Source organism: Drosophila tropicalis, unplaced genomic scaffold (assembly GCF_018151085.1).
Source record: "Drosophila tropicalis isolate 14030-0801.00 unplaced genomic scaffold, ASM1815108v1 contig_1187, whole genome shotgun sequence".
NCBI classification, from domain to species: domain Eukaryota; kingdom Metazoa; phylum Arthropoda; class Insecta; order Diptera; family Drosophilidae; genus Drosophila; species Drosophila tropicalis.
In genome coordinates this window covers 3,303,598-3,323,001 of record NW_027172559.1, presented here as the reverse complement: position 1 = coordinate 3,323,001, position 19,404 = coordinate 3,303,598, and the positions used below count along the sequence as shown (strand labels likewise).

General features: G+C 38.8%; 2 protein-coding genes across 6 annotated transcripts in view; both read left to right on the top strand.

Annotated features, from left to right (window-relative positions):
- The window catches only part of PAPLA1 (Phosphatidic Acid Phospholipase A1), a 28,732-nt gene extending 18,386 nt beyond the window's left edge, over window positions 1-10,346 (top strand). The window contains 9 exon segments of the mRNA XM_068288103.1: window positions 4,088-5,538; window positions 5,540-6,807; window positions 6,809-7,108; window positions 7,110-7,557; window positions 7,615-7,729; window positions 7,785-8,261; window positions 8,333-8,751; window positions 8,821-9,599; window positions 9,661-10,346. Coding sequence (XP_068144204.1) covers window positions 4,088-5,538; window positions 5,540-6,807; window positions 6,809-7,108; window positions 7,110-7,557; window positions 7,615-7,729; window positions 7,785-8,261; window positions 8,333-8,751; window positions 8,821-9,599; window positions 9,661-9,811 — 5,408 coding nt within the window. The 3' untranslated portion in view covers window positions 9,812-10,346.
- Window positions 10,347-10,801: 455 nt separating this feature from the next.
- Window positions 10,802-18,881, top strand: LOC137575368 (FHIP family protein GK23746). Of its 5 annotated transcripts, XM_068287929.1 has the most exons (8): window positions 10,805-11,191; window positions 11,403-11,477; window positions 11,543-12,230; window positions 12,298-12,694; window positions 14,659-15,748; window positions 15,811-16,389; window positions 17,351-17,389; window positions 17,671-18,881. In XM_068287929.1, exons 3-8 carry the CDS (start codon window positions 11,554-11,556, stop codon window positions 18,174-18,176), a joined length of 3,288 nt encoding a protein of 1,095 aa, XP_068144030.1. In that variant the 5' UTR covers window positions 10,805-11,191; window positions 11,403-11,477; window positions 11,543-11,553; the 3' UTR covers window positions 18,177-18,881. The 5 variants fall into 5 exon arrangements, with proteins under 5 accessions (XP_068144053.1, XP_068144030.1, XP_068144045.1 ...); XM_068287935.1 differs by having other exon boundaries at window positions 10,806-11,191; window positions 11,403-12,230; window positions 14,683-15,748; XM_068287920.1 differs by having other exon boundaries at window positions 10,806-11,191; window positions 11,403-12,230.
- Window positions 18,882-19,404: the final 523 nt, after the last annotated feature.

Below are 19,404 nucleotides of genomic sequence, written 5' to 3'. Positions count from 1 at the left end.
CCATAAAAAGACAAAATCGGTTCAAATTTTGCAAAATTTTAGATTCACAAAGTTACAAATTTTTAGATTTTTTTTTCTAATTACATTTTTATCAGCTTTCAAAAAACAAAAATATTTTAATAGCGCTCGACGATGTCCCAAAAATGAATGAACTTTATATTTTTTAAAGATGCGAAACAACAAATAATTTTCATAATAATAATTTTAAAATATCTATCAAAGATAGCTTATAAATAATTATACAAATCATTTATTAAGTAAGACTTATTTTCGTAGTTCCTTCTTGTTAACGTTTTCGAGAGTTCCTTAGTCTAATCCTAGACAAACTTATTATTTTAAGCCACCTTTCAGATGAGTTACCTCGAGAACATATAACACAGTATTTTCTTTAACTAATTTATGCCTAATGATTATCGACTTAAAAATTAATATGAAAAAAAAAACTTTTTCACAAAGGTCTTTTCCAAATAATTTCTAAGTTTTTCTCTTGTCAGTTAAAGCTGAATAATCAAATATTTACCACTTTTTTCTTGGCAAATATTTTTTCATATTCTTAGCCACCGAAAAAGCAAAAAAAAAAAAAAGTATATAATAAGTAAGAAAAGAGAAAAAACAGAAAATCGTGCTGTTTATTTATATTGTTTTGCCCCTGGCAGACAAACCGTCTCGAGCAGCAGCTTCTTCAGTTTCTTGAACAAATTTTTAGAGCTTCATCAGGTCTCGCAATATCCAAAGCACGCATTTTTATTAAGATTTATTTTGATTTCATTTTGTATGTCTCTCTCTCTCTCTCTCTTTGTCTTTTGTGTGGCTCTGCCGCAGGGTTCAATGCCAAAAATGCCAAAGCTGGTGCCCCTTTTTTTTTGGTTCAGTTTTTGGCATGCGACCTGCACGAGCCTTTTTTTTTTTTTTTTTGTCTGTTGTTGCTGTTGTTGCTTGCCATGAAAACAACAACCTTTAAATTGATGGCAATCTTATTTGGGTCCAGGTTTCCTGGTATAGGCTAACTCGTGTATATGTCCTGCAAATGATTTCATCGTCGTGCTTGACGTGCTTATGTGGGCCTTAATTGTTTTATTTGAGTGCCATTATGTGTTTATGTCTACATACATATGTGCAGGCACTTGGGATGAACGTTGAGACAGACATCTCGATGAGTTTGAGTTGAAGTGCGGCTGCTGCTGCTGCTGATTCGAATGCTTATGTTGCCTGGCCTGGCATGGGCTCTGTCCATGTCTGCTATGGCTATGATGTCATCATGCCAAAACATTCCTCTTCTTTTGTGTGTTCGTATGTATGTTAGATTTTTGTTTTATGTTGTATGAAAAATGTTGTTCTACTTTTTCATACTCGTCGCAGTTAGACAGTTTATTTTTTTATTTATTTTTTATTTGTTGTAATTTCTATATTTATTTTAACACATTTGTCGTAATGCGTCATTGGCATTGCTAGCTTTTTGTAAATATTTAACAAAAAGTCGTCTCGACGAAAACAAAACTGAAAACGTTTATCAACGATGCTCTCCCCCTCGACCACTCCCAACCACCATCTACCTCAGTAGGCACCTCAATATGTGGAGTTCTTCGTCTTACTAATCATTTCTTTCGGGTTTTTTTTTTGCTGACCCTTGGAAATTTTTTAAAGAGACGCCACTAGACCAAAAGCAAACTACAAATCCACAATGTCAAGTTTTCGCTATTTGGCACTTTAGATCACAATCAGACACACACATACACGAACACACCTCAAGATTACACCTCAAATTACATTTGTCTTTTTATGGCTGAAGGGGGAAGAGAGAACTTGTTTTACTTTTAATGCTTTCAGTTAAAGTTTAAAGAATTAAATTAAGCAGCACTGAATAAAAACCATTTTGTTATGAGTTTATCAATCCAATCATTGAGTGAAAATATTCTTGATATATGTATTAATTGAAAATGCTAACTAATCGTAATTTAAACTTTTTATGTTTTTCAAAATGCTTTATCATAATAAGTAAATATGTAAGAAAAGTAGAGAACTAGAGTATTATTATTTTTTTTTTTTTTTTTGCAAAATATTTTATTTTAAATAATGTTTATTAAGAATTGGAATTTTATTTATAATCTGTCAGTCATTCATAGCATTGGTTTCATTACAAAGTAATTGGGTTTTTAATATTTACTCTTTATATATTTATATGTGTATATTCTTATTGTCTACACAGCAGCTTAATGATAAATGTAGTTGCAATACCAGTATAATTTCCATAGAATACATATTTATGCATTCAAATTCTGGTATTATGTAAAGACTGTATAAAGAAGCCAAGTCTATTACTCAATTCAATTATTCATTGAAATTAGTAGAGATGAGGATATGAAGTGAGAAAGGTACAGGTATCTGAGATACTTCATTATCAGATGCAGCTGCAAAAAAAAAACATATTCTTTAAAAACTAACTAATAGTTATGACTTGGCACCATCAACATTGGCATTCTCTTTCCACCAACATAATGGACAAGGTGTTAAGGTCTCTTTTGGCTGGTAGTCAGTGGGTAGTTAACTCAAATCACGTTTCAAGATCGAGGTGAATTCTTTTAATGCTGTCAAGCGAAATGACACGTTTTTGTCTTAACCCGCACCGGCCGGCCCCCGCTTACATAGATATTTTTAGTTGGTTAACTAATCTAAGTAAATTGAACTTTCTTTTGCACCAACCATCATGAGTTTATTCATTTGCTTGGCAATTTGCCAAATGTCATGACATTTGCTGTGCTAATGCCAAAAAAAAAAAAAATTGCCTCTTTGTATTTTTTATGACAAAAAAAAAACTCGAAATTCAAAACAAAAACAGCTTCAGTTGAAACCGAATCTGAAACTGAAACTGACCTGTTTTTAGATCTATTGGGGTTTGCTGACGACGGTTATTTACAGTAGAGGTTAATCAAAATTGTTAGAGATCAGATTATAGACATTAAATGAAATCAAAATCAAATTAGAGAGGAATTTGTTCAAAGTTGTCCAGCTAAAGCGACATTTAGATGCCCTTACAGATTATTGGTTTACTGGCACTGATGGATATACTAGGGATAAGCCAAGCAAAAGTCCATGCCCATAAGATTAGAATTTGTCTCATATGTAGGTATGGTAAGTTAAGATTGGGATTGTTTTAAAAATTAATGTAATGTTCGTATTGGTTATAAAACTGTTTGCATATTAGAGAGCTGCAAAAAGAGATTTGAGACATTTAATGAATGTGAGCTCTCTGAGTTTTTGAATTAAAATTGATGACAGTCATTAAAAAAAATTGAGTAGACTTAGAATTCCTCGATCATTTATTTAACTTTATTTTATCCGATCATTTATATATTCAATTTCAATTCTCCTTTGCTTCATTTATAAAAATTTAATTAACATGAATGATCAAAAGAAAGGCATGAAACTTTCTCAATTCTGAAAAGGATAATAATGAGAAGAACGATGCAAATAGAAGCCTGAAAAGAACGAAACTTTCGTATTTGCCGTGCTAGACTGAGCTAGGACTTATAAATTAGAGCCGAATACATCTTAATTGTGACTTAATGTTACAAAAGTAGATGGATGGCTTAGCGGTTTCTCAGAGAACTAAATTTGTATCCAGAGAGATTTATATTCAGAAACAACCATCTCAAATCTTGCCCTACTTTTTAAAGGACAAAGTATACAGTAGCAGTTAGGATAAATATAGGTTGGGAGATACTAACATAACTACATATATACCCTGCTATGTATGTATGTACATACATATATAGTTGTCTGTTTGTATATAAAATGCCAGCCTAATGATAATGATGCTGCTGACTGATCTGGTCTCAGCTTCATACATACTTGAAGTCTGATACCAAGTCCAAGCTTTAACCAGTTTGGGGCAGTTACGTTGTTAATGTGTTTGCTGTGTGCCGGCTCATCGATTATTCCATTTGCATTTTTTACAACAACAAAATTTGAGTGTTGATTTGTTTTGCGGTTAGATTGAGCGAGAATAAGAAGTTTGCCTTAGTTACCACTTCCTAGATGGAAACGGCTTTATCTAACGTTTTCTTTTCGACTATTTCTTCTTTTGCAGAACCCAAGACATTGGTAACTGTCGGTCAACCCTCGGGCATTGATGATACTGAAGGCCTAGACGAGATTAACTTAAACTCGAGTAGTGAAGATTTCAATCAGCCTCGTGCAGCATCCGATGCCAATGCCAATCCATTGTTAGAGCAGCCACCATTGGGAGCAGATTCCTTGCTAAGTCAGGCAGCCTCATCGTTTACGGCTCTGCCGTCGGTTGCCTCTAACGTTTTTTCTACATTCTCGAAGAGAATCTATGCCGGTGGCTCCAGAGAAACTGAACCGTCTACTGAGCCACAATTGGATATACAACCCTCTTATTTGCATCAAGTGCCAGTAGCAGCTGCTCCACCAGCACCAGCTCCATTTTACGCAGTTCCGCCTGCTGCGTTAGGTGAACCAGTGGGAGAACCTCCCAAATTCTATGCACCCACTGAAGTGCCAAGCGTGAATTCGGCTCCACCGCCAGCCGCAGCAGCTGCAGGCAGTCAGAATACTTATCGATTCACTGCTAGAAAGAAGCTATATGCACCCATACCAGGCTTATCGGATCAAGCGGCAGCAACAGCAGGATTAGCTCAGCAATCACAACCACCACTACCACCAACCACTGGTTTAATTCAGACGCCACCTTATCCACCAGCACCAAGCATCCAACCAACAGCATCAGTAGCAGCGCCCTTTGATATAACAACTGCTGTTCCGGCAACCAATCTACCCGAAGAACGCAAATCAGGAGGTGGACTCTTCTCCCTAACCAATTTGGTACCCACAGGAGTTTTACAGAATATCACTGGACTCGTGCAGTCTGCAACGGGCAGAGGTAACGAACCACCAGTACAAGCTAGCCATAATCCAATTGTAAGTGGGGGATATTTTGATTCTCAAACTGTTCCCACGAATTTCTTTGGTGGCCCTAATCCGACTCCTACTGCGGGGAATTACTTTGTACCACCAACGTCTGGCGATTTTGCAATCCAACCGACAGTTTCTGGACCGCCAACGGCTTTTGGGAATTCAAATCTCACTTCATCAACCGGAAATCACTTTGTCCCTCAAGTTTCGGGACCTCCTGCAACAAACACATTTCCCTTGCCTCCAGAAGAAGGCTCTAAGCCAGCTCCGCCTGTGGGAAATTACTTTGGCCCAGCTCCAGTTGCAGCAGTTGCTCCGCCACCCATAGCACCTGTGCAACCCATTCCTCAGCCAAGCAATTTCTTCGTACCTACTCCAATTAACTCTGAAGAAACACTTCAAGCAGCGTCCAGATCAGACACAGTACCCTTACCAATTGGAATACCGACTCCAAGTTCATCGGCAAGCAACCTACTAACGGGAACTGGAGGTGCAGAAACAGCCGAGGCAAATCAACTAGAAGGCAACTTGACTGTGCCCACTTCTGCTGCTCCGGCAGAATCTTCCACATCTTCGGCAGTTCCCCCCACCAATAGGAGGTCCTGTTCCCACGCCACTGGTGGGTAACTTTTTTGCGCCCACTGCAGCTTCCTCTGAAGGTAACTTCTTTTCGCCAACTGCCGTACCAGCAGCCGCTGCAGTTCCTCCACCTATTGGAGGTCCGACACCCACTCCACCGACAGGCAATTACTTTGTGCCAGCTTCAGCTGCTCTTTCAGTAGAACCTGTGACAAATTCACAGCCAATTACACCAGCCGCAAGCTACTTACCGCCTTCATCCGTTGCTCCACCAACACTAACAGCGCCAGCCGTAATTGGAGGTTTCTTTCCGCCATCTCTAACAGGAGCTTCACCAACGGTTGCACCATCAAGCAATATCCAACAATTGTCAGGACCACCACCCGTTGCTCCAGTAGCCACATTACCACCACCAGCAGCTGGTCAATCTTCATACCGCCTACAAAAGGGAACACGTCTCTACAAAAGTCCATTAAGTGCCCAAGAAACTGTTGGTACTTACGCTCTTAATCCACCATCAGTTGTAGGATATCCGACACCAGCACCTGCGGCAATATTTAATCCTTTTGGACAAGCCACACAAAGTGAACCCGTTGACGTTGCTCTCTTTGCGGCACCTCCTGATTCGGAAAAGGAAGCTGATCCAATTGTAGCACCACCTCCACCAGCAGCCACATCGATAGTACAACCATATTTTGCGCCACCCACATCGGAAGCAACGCCACAAGTTGTCCACACAAAGGAGAACTTACCAGTTTCTAATTTAGAAACTGAAACAGAGAAAGAAGTCAAACCTTTAGAAAATCAAGAAATAACTTCCAACTTTTTTGCGCCACAATCTACTCAAGAGATCTTGGGTGAACCCCTTTTGACTAATCCTCCAATTAAGCAAAAAGAACCTAAAGCGTTGGAAGAGAAACCAGCTGAAGTTATAGCTTCTGCTCCGCCTCCTCCGACTATTGCAGAGGTGCCAGCATTATTTGTACCTGTGCCAAGTGAAAGGGTTGACACAGCTGCTCTGTATCCGCCATTAGCAGCATCAACTGCTTTACCCAATCCACCAATTGTAACCAGCGGTGATTTCTTTGGCGGCGTCAGTGCTAATCTAAGCACCGCAACTACAGAAACTTTTTTCAATCCCTTCGCACAGACCGTAACCACACCAACTGTTCAACCAAGTGGACAGGATCTAGTGCCACCTCCTTTAGGATTTGTGGAACCGATAGGAACAACAAAAACAGTCGATTTTCCTCCTCCAGCTATATCGCCACTTCAGAGTTTCTTTTGCTCCTGCTTCAGAAGCGACCGCAGAAGATTTCAATTTTTTTGCGGCAACTAGTCAGCTGAATAGCATTCAATTTCCTGATTTACCGCCACAACAAGGTATAGCACCACCGCCACTTAGTCAAGAAGCACCACCAGCAGCACCAGCAGTAGCAGAGCCTGTTTCAGAGATCAACTCCTTTTCTGTACCACCTGCTCTTGGATTCGATCAATTGGTTAGCCAGACTCAGCAAGCAGTGGCAGAACAAACATCCACTACAACTGACAATTCATATCAAAATTCTGGTGTCAATTCGTTCGCCGGCTTTTTTTGGTAATTCCGCTGAAGCCAATTCAACAGAAGCACCACCTTCAGTAGCTGCCGCCGCATCGGTCGATTCGGCCAACTTCTTTGATCAAGTCCCCACTGCCGCAGCTGTCAACGAGGATCAACGCATTCAGAACTTTTTCAATAATCCTCCCCCGCAGGACCAGCCAGCTGGTCCCGGTGAGCTGAAATACGATATTGTACACAGTGGCTTGGCTGTCAAGCAATTACAAGAACGTTCCCAGACACCAATATCGAATCTGGTAGAGCCTCCCTCATCAGCTTGCTCTGAATTATCAATTGCCCAACGTCCATCCATTGCAACAGATCAATCAGGCGAGGATTTGCTACAATTACATCACGCCGATTTACCGGAAGAGGTTTTAAAAGAACTCAGAATGGCCACCGAGAAGAATGCTGGACAACCACCACTCTGTCCACCAGTTGCCATAGTGAGTTTAGTGTGAACATTAGTTGAATCGGAGTACTCAAATTTAGTTTTCTTTCAGATTTATTCACCCGTTGTATTCCATTGGTTCTATAAACGAAATGTGGACACAAAATTTGTATGGTTACCATTCAGTCACTATGATTCAGCACTCTTAGAGACCAGTTTAAATAATGGTAAGTAAATTATTTTTCCATTTCTATGGCAATTTCTCATTTTTCATTTTTTTAGATGACTCCACTCTGATAGTGCCCGTCGAGGGCGGTCGCTACGATGTCAATATTAAAGAACGCATCAAAACTCCCGTCTTCTGGGAGGGCAAAGGCGTTGAAGTGCGTCGTTGCTCTTGGTTCTTTAAGGGTTCCGATTCAAAGTATATACCCTATACCGAAGATATTGCTGCTTTGCTAGAAACCGAATATAGGCAAGCAGCTGAAACAGGAGAATGGCGTCAAAAGATAATGCTTACCGGTGGCGAACAAGTCGTCTTCCATGGTCCGACAGTTATAGTGCATTTCTTGCCTCAACAGAATGCCGACTCGTGGGGCGCTAGCACACAGAATACCATGCGTCCGCGTGTGGTGAAACGAGATCTTGATGACTTTACCATTGCACAGGGTGAATCGCAACGTGTCGATCATTTACTATTCATGGTTCATGGCATAGGATCGGCATGTGATTTGAAAATGCGCTCAGTAGAGGAAGTCGGTAAGTCGAAATCAAAATCAAAATCGTAAGCGGAGCAGAAATAATTGTTTTTTATTGTTTGCCATTTGCAGTGGATGATTTCCGGAACATTGCCCAGAATTTGGTGCAGTCGCATTATAAAAACTCAACAGATATGGGCCTAGTTGGTCGTGTTGAAGTTTTGCCCATATCTTGGCATAGTCATCTCCATTCCGAAGAACTCGGCATTGATGAGAAATTGAAATCAATAACCTTGGAGTCAATACCACGTTTGCGCAACTTCACCAATGACACACTTTTGGATGTTTTATTCTATACCAGTCCGAAGTATTGTCAGAAGATCATGAATACTGTGGCCGATGCCCTTAACGATGTATATCTGAAGTATAGATCAAGACATCCGGAATTCAATGGTGGCGTCTCACTAGCCGGTCACAGTTTGGGCTCATTGATTCTTTTCGATATGCTCTGCCATCAGGAGCCTCTGAAGGAAAGTGAAGAAGAAAATAAGGTTGGTAATGGGTAAAAAATTTCATTTCATTTAAAGTAAAATCTATATGAATTTTAATTTTTAAACTAGGAGAATCCGGATCAACTACCACGTAAAGAGGCGAGTAAACAAGTTCAACTTCCATCAAATGATTTGTTGCCAAAGCAAGTCAGCTACACCATGGGACCGGCTGGCACTGGGCAACCTGTCATTAATTACCCTCAGCTCATTTTCCATCCAAAGAAATTCTTTGCCCTGGGATCACCAATTGGCATGTTTGTCACCATACGGGGAATTGATAAATTGGGTCTGGACTTCCGTCTACCAACTTGCCCTGGTTTTTACAATATATTCCATCCCTTCGATCCGGTCGCCTATCGTATTGAGGCTTTAGTTAATCCCGACATGAATGGCATTCGACCCGTTCTTATACCCCATCACAAGGGACGTAAACGTATGCACCTAGAGCTCAAAGAGACTATGACCCGAGTGGGTGCCGACATCAAGCAGAGATTCATGGACACATTTAAAACGACTCTAGATAGTGTAAATTTCTTGGCCACTGTCACCAAAGTGAAAAAGGAGGCGGAAGAGACACTTGAAAAAGAAGTGAATCATAGTTCCACCGCATTGTATCCACAAAAACAATTAGAAGATGTGGATGAATCTTCAGTGGCTACCACATCGACACGGGCGCGACAACGCACCGACTCTGACTCCACAACGGCCTCAGATCCAGAATTCATCGAGCTCGACTTTCCCCTGGGCAAGCTAAATGACTCAAAGCGTGTCGATTATGTGCTACAGGAGGCTCCTTTGGAACTCATCAATGAGTATATATTCGCTTTGAGTAGCCATGTTTGCTATTGGTGAGTAAATTAGATGTCATGATCGAACTCGTAAGCTTAATATATCTTCTCATCTGTGCAGGGGATCGGAGGACACCATTTTGTTTGTAATGAAGGAAATCTATGCCGGTTTGGGTATCAGCACGGATAGTCAAGTCCCCCAGCAGTCCATGACCATCGAGCGACCGAGCTCCCGCAATAATAGTCTCAGTCAGTCGATGTTTCCTATGTGAGTTGTTGCTGTTGCTTTACACAGAGACCAACGTACATCTTTCAACTCTTCCAACACACCAACCACATTATCAACAACAACAAATACACTAAAAACATATTATTATCATAAATATTTAGATAAATTTTATTTAGCTATGTTATTTGTTAGCCCAATCATACAAAGAATTTTTAAATTGTGCAACTCGAACTTGGTTAATGGTATTAACAAATTCCAAAAAAAAAAAAAAAAAAAAAAAAACGTTAAACGATTGTAAACAAAAACCCCAAAACTCAAAAAAAAAGTTTAAATTTCAATTCAGTTTTTCTTTTCTTTGTTATCTAAAAATCAATTCAACATATATCCAAGCATATATATGTATATAAAGGATATATACATATACAATTTACCTGCTGTGCTCACCAGATGTTTGGTGTGCATATTATTTGTTATTTTTATAATATTCCGTTTATATAAATTGACTTTGTAATTTTTATGCTATAAAAATGTAAGTTTAACTAATATTATCGATAATAAAATTACCTAAGCAAACACAACATTGAAGTATTTCCATTGATAAGTTAGTTTTAAATAATGATTTACCATATGATCCTGTGGTAGTCTATAGAATTATAAAGTGTGGGAATTCGAAACATAACTTTTTAAGAAATCTGAAATCGCATTAGTTTGAAGATTACATAAAATACATGCATACATACATATACATATGTATAAAACAAAATTTTCTACAGTATTCAGCATGCACTACAGGAACAAGACTAATAAAGTTTTCTCATTTTAACTTATTACAGTACCTATACAGCCGGCTGGACTTATATTAAAGAAGTGTTCCAAAATTTTTAGAAAATCATGCTTTTAAATTATATATGAAGATCCTTTTTTTAAAAAACGAATCAGGCGGCAATGAGGACGACTTATTTAGTATTTTAGATAGACCGTTCGTGCAATCGTTTATCGATGCAAGTCTGGTCACCCTAATTAGTTTCGAAGAGCAACAACCTGGCAACTCTATGTACTTTCTATTTATTTCCATTGCAAAAAAAAAATTGTTAAAGTTTACATTTATATTAAATTGCGTGTTAAATATATGCCAAAAACTCTATTAAAATGGCGAGGTAAACCCCGGACCAGCTGTGGAATGTTTAGAAGCAGCGATAGAAATTGGAAAAGAGTTTGATTATCAAATTGCCAAGGTCGAAAAAGCAAAATTAATTTAATTGCCTAAGTGCCAAAAAAAAAAAAAGAAGAAACCTGCAAATGTTGTCAATTCCAAAGAACCAAAACCTAATACAACAGCGATAGCAACTATAACCAGCATAATAATGAGTGGGAGTGGGAGTGGGAGGAACAAGAACAAATATAAACTCATAAACAGCAGCAGGTGAGTGTGAGCAAGCAAAGCAAAGCCAAGTAGCAGCAGCAACAACAAACACATAACCAAATATGTAATTGTAAACTGTGTCATCAATGCGAGCGACAAAGAGAGAAATGAGAGGAAGCCAGCCAGAGCGGAAGAGTAAAAGAGAGAGACAAACAATGATGAAGTGAGAGAATGGAGTGCAATTTGCTTATCTATTTTATGTATATTTCAGCTTCTAAATATAATTCTATTTGAAAATACTCGGAGGCAAAACAATTAAAAAGCACAAAAAATTATTGTGATAACCGTGAGTCCCGCCAAGCACCAATCGACAAAAACTCTTCCTCCAATCATCTTATCAACACCCATTAGGAGAAGCAACAATGAGCTGGCTACGTTCCAGCCCTCTTCGTCAGAGTCTTACCCGGACAACCAGTTCCGGCAATGGCATACGCCCCATAGATGCTGCCACGGATTGTGATCCCCGAGCCTGTTACGATAGCTTCTGCAAGCACTGGCAGCAGGCCTATGACATCATACAACATTCATCGGCTCCCGCTCCGACCCATGATGATGTTCTTGGTGTTGTATCACATTTGGACTACATGGTCACTTTGTTGCTAGTGGAATTGCATAATTGCAATAAGATTAGCCTGGCCGATAGCAATGCTCCTCCAACAGCACCATGCCTGGAATATTTGTTGAGTGAGAATCTGCTGGACAAGCTTTACGAATGGGCCGCCACAACGGGGCGTTATGCCAATGCTGTGAGATTAGAACAACTGAAGCTATACGAACTGCTAGTGAGTCATTCGCGTCATCAGTTGCTGTGTCACGAACCATTCCTGCGTCCATTGCTTAAAATTCTGGCTTCCAGTCAGGGCGAGATATTTCCGCCTGATTTGGAGAAACGCTTGGTTATTTTGCTTAATCAACTGTGTGTGGTCCTGATGCAGAATGTTCATCTTCTCGATCTGTTTTTCTTCTCCGCCCAAACACAAGTGCAAGAGCAGATACAAAATGGTAATGTGCCACCGCCAAAAAGTGGCACCACCACCAAGTGAGTGTTTAATTCATCTAGCTTATCTTTTCTAGTTTATATCATAAATTTCCATTTATTCCTGCAGCTTCATCATATTCTCCCTGCTTATACCATATGTTCATCGTGAGGGCAGCATCGGTCATCAGGCTCGCGATGCTTTGCTGCTATGCATGGCACTTTCTCAAAAGAATTCCAACATTGGCACCTACATTGCCCAATACTCATCGATATGCCCCCTGCTGGTCACTGGATTGGGTGGCCTCTACTCTCGTCTGCCCAATAGCATTGAGATCAACTCCATCGATTGGCATCGCATCACCCCAGACGATGTCACCGAAATTCCCGAACTTAATCTTTTTATGAACGCCTTGGAGTTTTGCAATGCCGTCGTCCAAGTGGCCCATGAGATGATCAAACAGCAATTGCTGGACTTTATGTATCAGGGATTCATTGTTCCAGTTTTGGGTCCGGCCATACTCCAGGTGAGTTTTGCGTTTTTTGTCTATCACGTAAAAAATTGTCTTCGATGCATTTCTGTGGTGTTGGTTGCAAAAAAAAATAATATTTAAAGTCACATCATTGTGCCTTCTTGTTCTTGTACTCTATCTCTGTCCTAAGATCATATGTACATATATATACCAAACAAAACTGATTAGATTTACCAAAAGTATTTGGTTTTTTGTTATGTCAAACAAAAAATCGGCAATTTCCATATACAATATTTTGGTTACTTTAAACGAGAGATTCCAATTAATAAAATAAATTAGTTTCTCACCTTGACGTTCATATCGATTTCTATATTTCGATTCTTTGTTAAATTGATGCTTGTTAAATTTAAAAATGAAAATAAATGGACAGTTTTTATTATTTTAAATAACTGTGCAATTTAGAGAATCCTAAAAACTTTAGTTAAAAATGAAGCAAGTAAGTCGACTCGTCGACTCGGGTATACCATACACCAGGTGAAACAAATTTTTTTAAATTTCGAAAACCAAATGTACATATGTATGTCTATTAAATTGTTTTTACATGTTTCATAGTATGTGCTATCTCGCTCACTCTACGATCACACGAGCACTCTAGCGCCGCTACTAGCCAACGGCCAATTCTGGCCTTGTGGACCGCGTAGTAAAATACGTTCATACGCATATTTTGCATGTTTCTAGTCCGATTTCAATAAAATTTGGTAGTTTTGTAGAAATAGATAAGATTAATTAGTCTGCCGAATTTGAATGCGATAGTCAAAAAACTACAGGATAAAATCGGTTTTTTCTTAATTATGGAGGCGGAAGTGGGCGTGGCAAAATATGAAAATATATATACTCTGCGCGAATACTAAGCCAGTATACATACTAAATTTGGTGACTTTAGCTTTGTTTGTTTTTGATAAAATCAGTTTTGTTTGATTTGCGGGGGCGGAAGTGGGCGTGGCAAAATTTTTAAATAGCCAGTTTCTGCGCGTCTATTAAACTAGTCTGCATACCAAATTTGATGTCGGTAGCTGTCATAGTTTTTAAGAAAATCAGTTTTATGTAAATTCCGGGGGCGGAAGGGGGCGTGGCAAAAAGTTTAAACAATTAGTTTCTGCGCGCCAACTAAACGAGTATATAAACCAAATTTGATGTGTCTAGCTGTTATACTTTTTAAGAAAAACAGTTTTGTGTGATTCCTGGGGGCGTAAGGGGGCGTGGCAAAAAGTTTGAACAGTTAATTTCTGCGCACTAACTAATCGGGTATAGAAACTAAATTTGATGTCTCTAGCTGTCATACTTTTTAAGAAAAACAGCTTTATGTGATTCCTGGGGGCGTAAGGGGGCGTGGCCGAAATTCCAATTAACTCTGAACATGTGCATACTACACGAGTATACATACCAAATTTGGTGGCTCTAGCTCTTATAGTCTCCGAGATCTGCGTGTTCATACGGACGGACGGACGGACGGACGGACGGACGGACAGACGGACATGGCTAGATCGACTCGGCTATTCATCCTGATCAAGAATATATATACTTTATAGGGTCGGAGAAGCTTCCTTCTGCCTGTTACATACATTTTGGCGACTTTAATATACCATTTCACCCTATGGGTGTATGGTATAAAAAAGGTGTTAATCTCTTGTAGAATTACTTAATCTTAAAAAAATGAATAATCTTCGATTTAAGAGTGGAATCTGTCATTTTAGGAGTGTTAAATCCGGATATTGAAATTTTAGCAGTTGTAGAGGGAGAAAGTAAACTTCCTTTATTTCCTCCTCTGAAGATCCTTTACTGTCTTGGTATATATATGATCTAACTTAAAAGATGCTTTCGCTATCTATCACTCTCTCTCTCTGTTGTCTCTGTCTCCATGTGTCTTCTATTTCTTTAACCTGTCCCGTAGTTCTAACCAAACACACACACACACCTCGAAATCTCGAAACAACTTTTTGCGCTCGCACTTTTCGCAGACACTGAAGGGCAAACATTTTCAGACGAACATCGATTCACAAATTTCGGCCATGTCGTACTTGGATTTGATATTGCGTTCCATTACCGAGCCGGGACTACTTCGGGCCTTTGTCAAATTTCTGCTGGATACGGAAAAGTTTGATGGTGAACGTATACTGGATGCTTTGGTCGAGCGTCTTAATTCACCGGATGGAAACCTATGCATGGTCACCATGGCCTTGTTTGACACACTTCTCGGCCTGCACTGTGAGGATCTGATGCTGGAATTAATGCTGAAATATATGTTGCCGGGAAAGCATGTCCCCATTTCGCATCGCCACAAGATTAACAAAATCGATCCATATTTAAATAGTACAGAGTTCTTTTTGGAACTCACACCCGATGTGATGAAACGAGCCAGAGATTTGGCCAGGCCAAAGAGTGTCAACGACCATCAACAGGAGGCTTCGCTGCCGAATGAGTTGTCATTACCGAGCTTACCATCGCCGGTAATGAGTAAAACAATTGGAGCAAATTGGAATTATTATGGCCTCCACACGGGGGACAGTTTGTATGCCAATCTGCAAGCATATCTCTTTGAGGCTCATTGGAGGATAGCTCAATGTCAGCGGGATTGCCTCAAGTGGGCGAATAGCTATCGATATCAAAAGTGGCCACGGCAGGGGCACGCACAAAATCGTTTGCATAATCATGCCTTGGAATTAGCCAAACAATTCTTTATTGAATTCGGTGGGGATGGAATAGGACTTGGTGGCGCAGTTGCCAGCGAAGCGGGTGAGAAACAATTGGATAGCCTACAATCGATTGGCGAATCCAGTGGCTATGAATCCTTTAAGTGGCGACCAACCGATGAAGATGCCAGTGCTAGTAGTGGCAATGGCACAGGTTCGGCGGTTGTGGGTGAACATCCTGCCCATGATGTTACCATTAGTGAATTGGATGTGGATGGACATAATATCAGCAACAGTCTGATTAACAGCAGCGGGCGACGTGAGTCCTGGCGTATTTCACATAATACGCGTAATGAATTGCTGCTAACTGATTTGGATTTCTCCGAAGATTTGTTCGCACAGGGCACCGTAAGCTTAGGTAAGTTTACCACACTTCACTCTACTCCACTTTCATCTAATTGTTTGCTTTTCGTTTTTTAGGTCCCTTTCTTAATGCCATTTGGGGCAAATTACAAACCTTTACCAGCAATTCACTGTATGTTAATCTCCATTTAACGGGCCTAATCACACGCCTGGCCTGGTATCCCTTGCCATTGATACACTCTTTGCTGCTGCGTTCGGATATAGTCATTACATCGGATACACCATCGTTTCACCAGGTTTTGCGAATCCTGAAACAGCAAATCGATGCTGAGTTGCCAGTAACTGAAGATTCACTTGAGATAATCGATGTGGCACGGTCTTCACTGATCGATCGGGAGTTCCGTTTGGTTAATGCCCGCAAGGGTAATGAGAATTCTCCGCTACATCAGCAGCAATCGCTTCAGCATTCACATCATCTCCAGCCGCTACCAACGCAACAACAAACGGGAGCAGGAGTTCAACAGCGTTCTGCTTATGCGACTCTATCGGCTGCTACACCTGTACAGGCGACACCCTTCAGTGCCTACGACCCGTTCAAGCGAAGTAACAATAGCAGGAGAAGCATTAGCAAATCAATCACCAGCATGTTCAGCCGCAAATCCACTGTCCCAGCCCCGGCAATAGCTCCAACACCAGGTGAGCGAAGTTTTCAATCATTTTTCATCAACAATTTTGCTGCACTTTTTCTTTCTTTCCCAACACCAAAGAAAGAAAACAAAAATAAACCAATGAAAAACAAAGGCAAAGCTGCGTTGGATGGTTTGGAAAAGAGTTTTGGTTTTGGGTCCTATCACACACATATACACACACATGCACATAAACACACCCAGAAAATCACTTACCCGCACACACTTACACAAATTACTGCTTGGTTTGGGTGGGCTTCATTTATTAATATGAATAAATAGACTTTCAAGATTTAATGTGACTCAAATAGTCCATCAGTTCTAAGCTTTTATCTACTAAAAACAACTCAAAATGTAAATTGTTCTTAAAACGAGATTTTAATTCAACCATTCCTTTAACCATTTTTTTTTTTGCTAAACTATGTTTAAAAGCTCTCAAATTGAAGTAAAATATTGCAATATTTAAATACTCCCATTTTTTTCAAATGTTTATTCATTTTTTAGGCACCGAATAACTTTTCTACATTAAATCTTCATTCATTCAATATTCACAATAATATGATTTTTTTTTATGGCGTCACTAAAGAAGGTCTAAGATAAAGTTTTAAACTATCCTAAACCTCTAATGTTAATCCTTAAGTAAAACGAAACTCAGATAAGGAGGAATACTTAATATAGGATATATATCTAAAGTTAATTGTCATTGCAAACCCCTCCCCTTTACATCTTAGAGAAGTCGTTTAACTGGGGGCCACGAAACGGATGCTTAACAATCCTTAGGAATTTAAAGCGACTAATATTAAAATAACACTGGACTTAACACACTTCACTTAAATAATACACGATTCTTTTTCAAATGTAAAATGTCTTCAGGTCTTTCGTGTTTGCTTATAATATATAAACTTATTTCTGTTTTATTTTTTTCTCTCATTTATTTATATTGAAACGAAATATTCAACAATCAATATTAGCTTCATCTGGCTTATCACAAATTTACGCATTCTTCACCGGTAAATATGTCACGCTTAAATTAAAACTGTTAATTAAAAAAAAAAAAAAAACTAAAGTAAACCCAAAAAAATATTTTTTGAAAATGGTCTGGATAAATCTGTATTGTAGTTTTCCTATTTTTCCTCTAGAGCGTTTTGTATATAAGTTGCTTTTGTTTTGCTTTTCTACCCACTAATCCATAATGTTGATGTTGGTAATGTTGTTATTGTTTTTTAACAATTTGCAATTCATTTTTTTATATACACAATAACCTGATACAATTTGCATATTAACTTTCTAGGGGCTGCAACTACAATAATGGGCAATAACAATCAATCGAGCAATCAAACCCATTTGAATTCCTCCACCTCCGCTGTTACAACATGTGAGACAAGTCTCAGTACCCAGCCCCATGCGACAGGATCAGGAACTGCACAGCTACGCACAACTTCATCGACCATATCAACCACAGCTGGCAGCGGTGGCGGCGGCAGTGGTTCCAACAGTAGTTTTAGCATAGGTGGCTCTACCCAAACCCTATCCGCCCACTCCAATAATACAACAAATTCATCGAGCACTTTGCATGGAGGGCTCGATGGTGGTGGTCCACCAACAGGTAGCTTTAATTCCGAACCCGTATCACTTGACTCGGTGGGCTCATCGATGGGTATTATAGCCAATACCAGTGGCACAGAGCGATCCAGGGACTTGGCCCTCTGTGCGGTTCTGCTCGATGAATGGCTCAAAGAGCTGGCGGCTATAGCACAAGAGCAGAGCGTTGTGCTGGTCACAGATCAATGGCTTTGACAAGGTCCAAAGACCACAACAAAGATACAGATACAGATGATATATATATATATTAGTTGTAATGCAAATGTTTTTACGATTTTTTTGTTGGCCTTATATACCTATATTTATACGTTTTAATCCATCACTTTTATTACTGTAAAGAAGGAATGTTTTTACCAATTTTATACATCCCCGCCACCTTCACCTCCCTTTTTTTTTGTGTGTTTTTAGTCTGTATTGAAATGTATTTTAAAGCAAAATCTAAGATTCTCCTCAACGAACAATGTCACACCAATTGAACAGATCTATATACATACATATATAGCAGCAGATCAGATCACAGTTAAACCCTATTCGACACCTCCCACTTGTTATAATCTAACATAATTTAGTATTTAAGTTGTAATCAAAAAGCAAGCTGAAACAAAAACAAATATGGACGAACGATTTTTAGGTGTTCAAGATGTAATTATTCTAATTATACATACATATATATATATGTATATATATATATATATACAAAAACAATCTATACATATATGTATTTTTGCAATATATATACACATACTTATATAATGATATTTTATGCCTTTATGTACATACAATACACATTTACACAAAAAAGATCAAATTATTGAAGAAAAAAGTAAAATTTGTTTATTTTTAATTTCATTTGCTAAATTCAAACTTTGTAAAGTATTAAATTGGTCGAAGTAAAACGCACACCAACTTTTATTTATTGATTTGAGTTCTATTTTAAATATTTAATTGATTGTATGTGAGGTTCAGGTAAATGTGTTCACCACTTTAATGGGATAATCTTTAAAGCTGGAGCTAAAAAAGCCAAAATAAAATTAATTGCAAATATTTCAAATTAAATTCCTTCATGAAGTCTTTTTGAAAATAATTATCCAAAACTTTTTACTTGAGCGGTGACCAAGAGAGTAAATATTATATGCTGCTGGATGAAATCAAATAAATTAATTAAATAAGTTTAATTAACAATAATCGTTCCTTGAAAACATCAACAACTTTGATATTTTGCAATAGAATTCTTTGTTTTTTGAAGCTTTATCCTACAAGAGCTATACTCAGTTCGTCAGTGAAAACTATTATGATTGAAACATTTATTACTTCAGCTAAGGATACAAAACTTCTGAATAAATTCCTGCAACAAATCGTCCAAGATCAGGAGCAGTATTCCAATCACGACATAATTTTGTATGCTTATTATATACCATTTCAA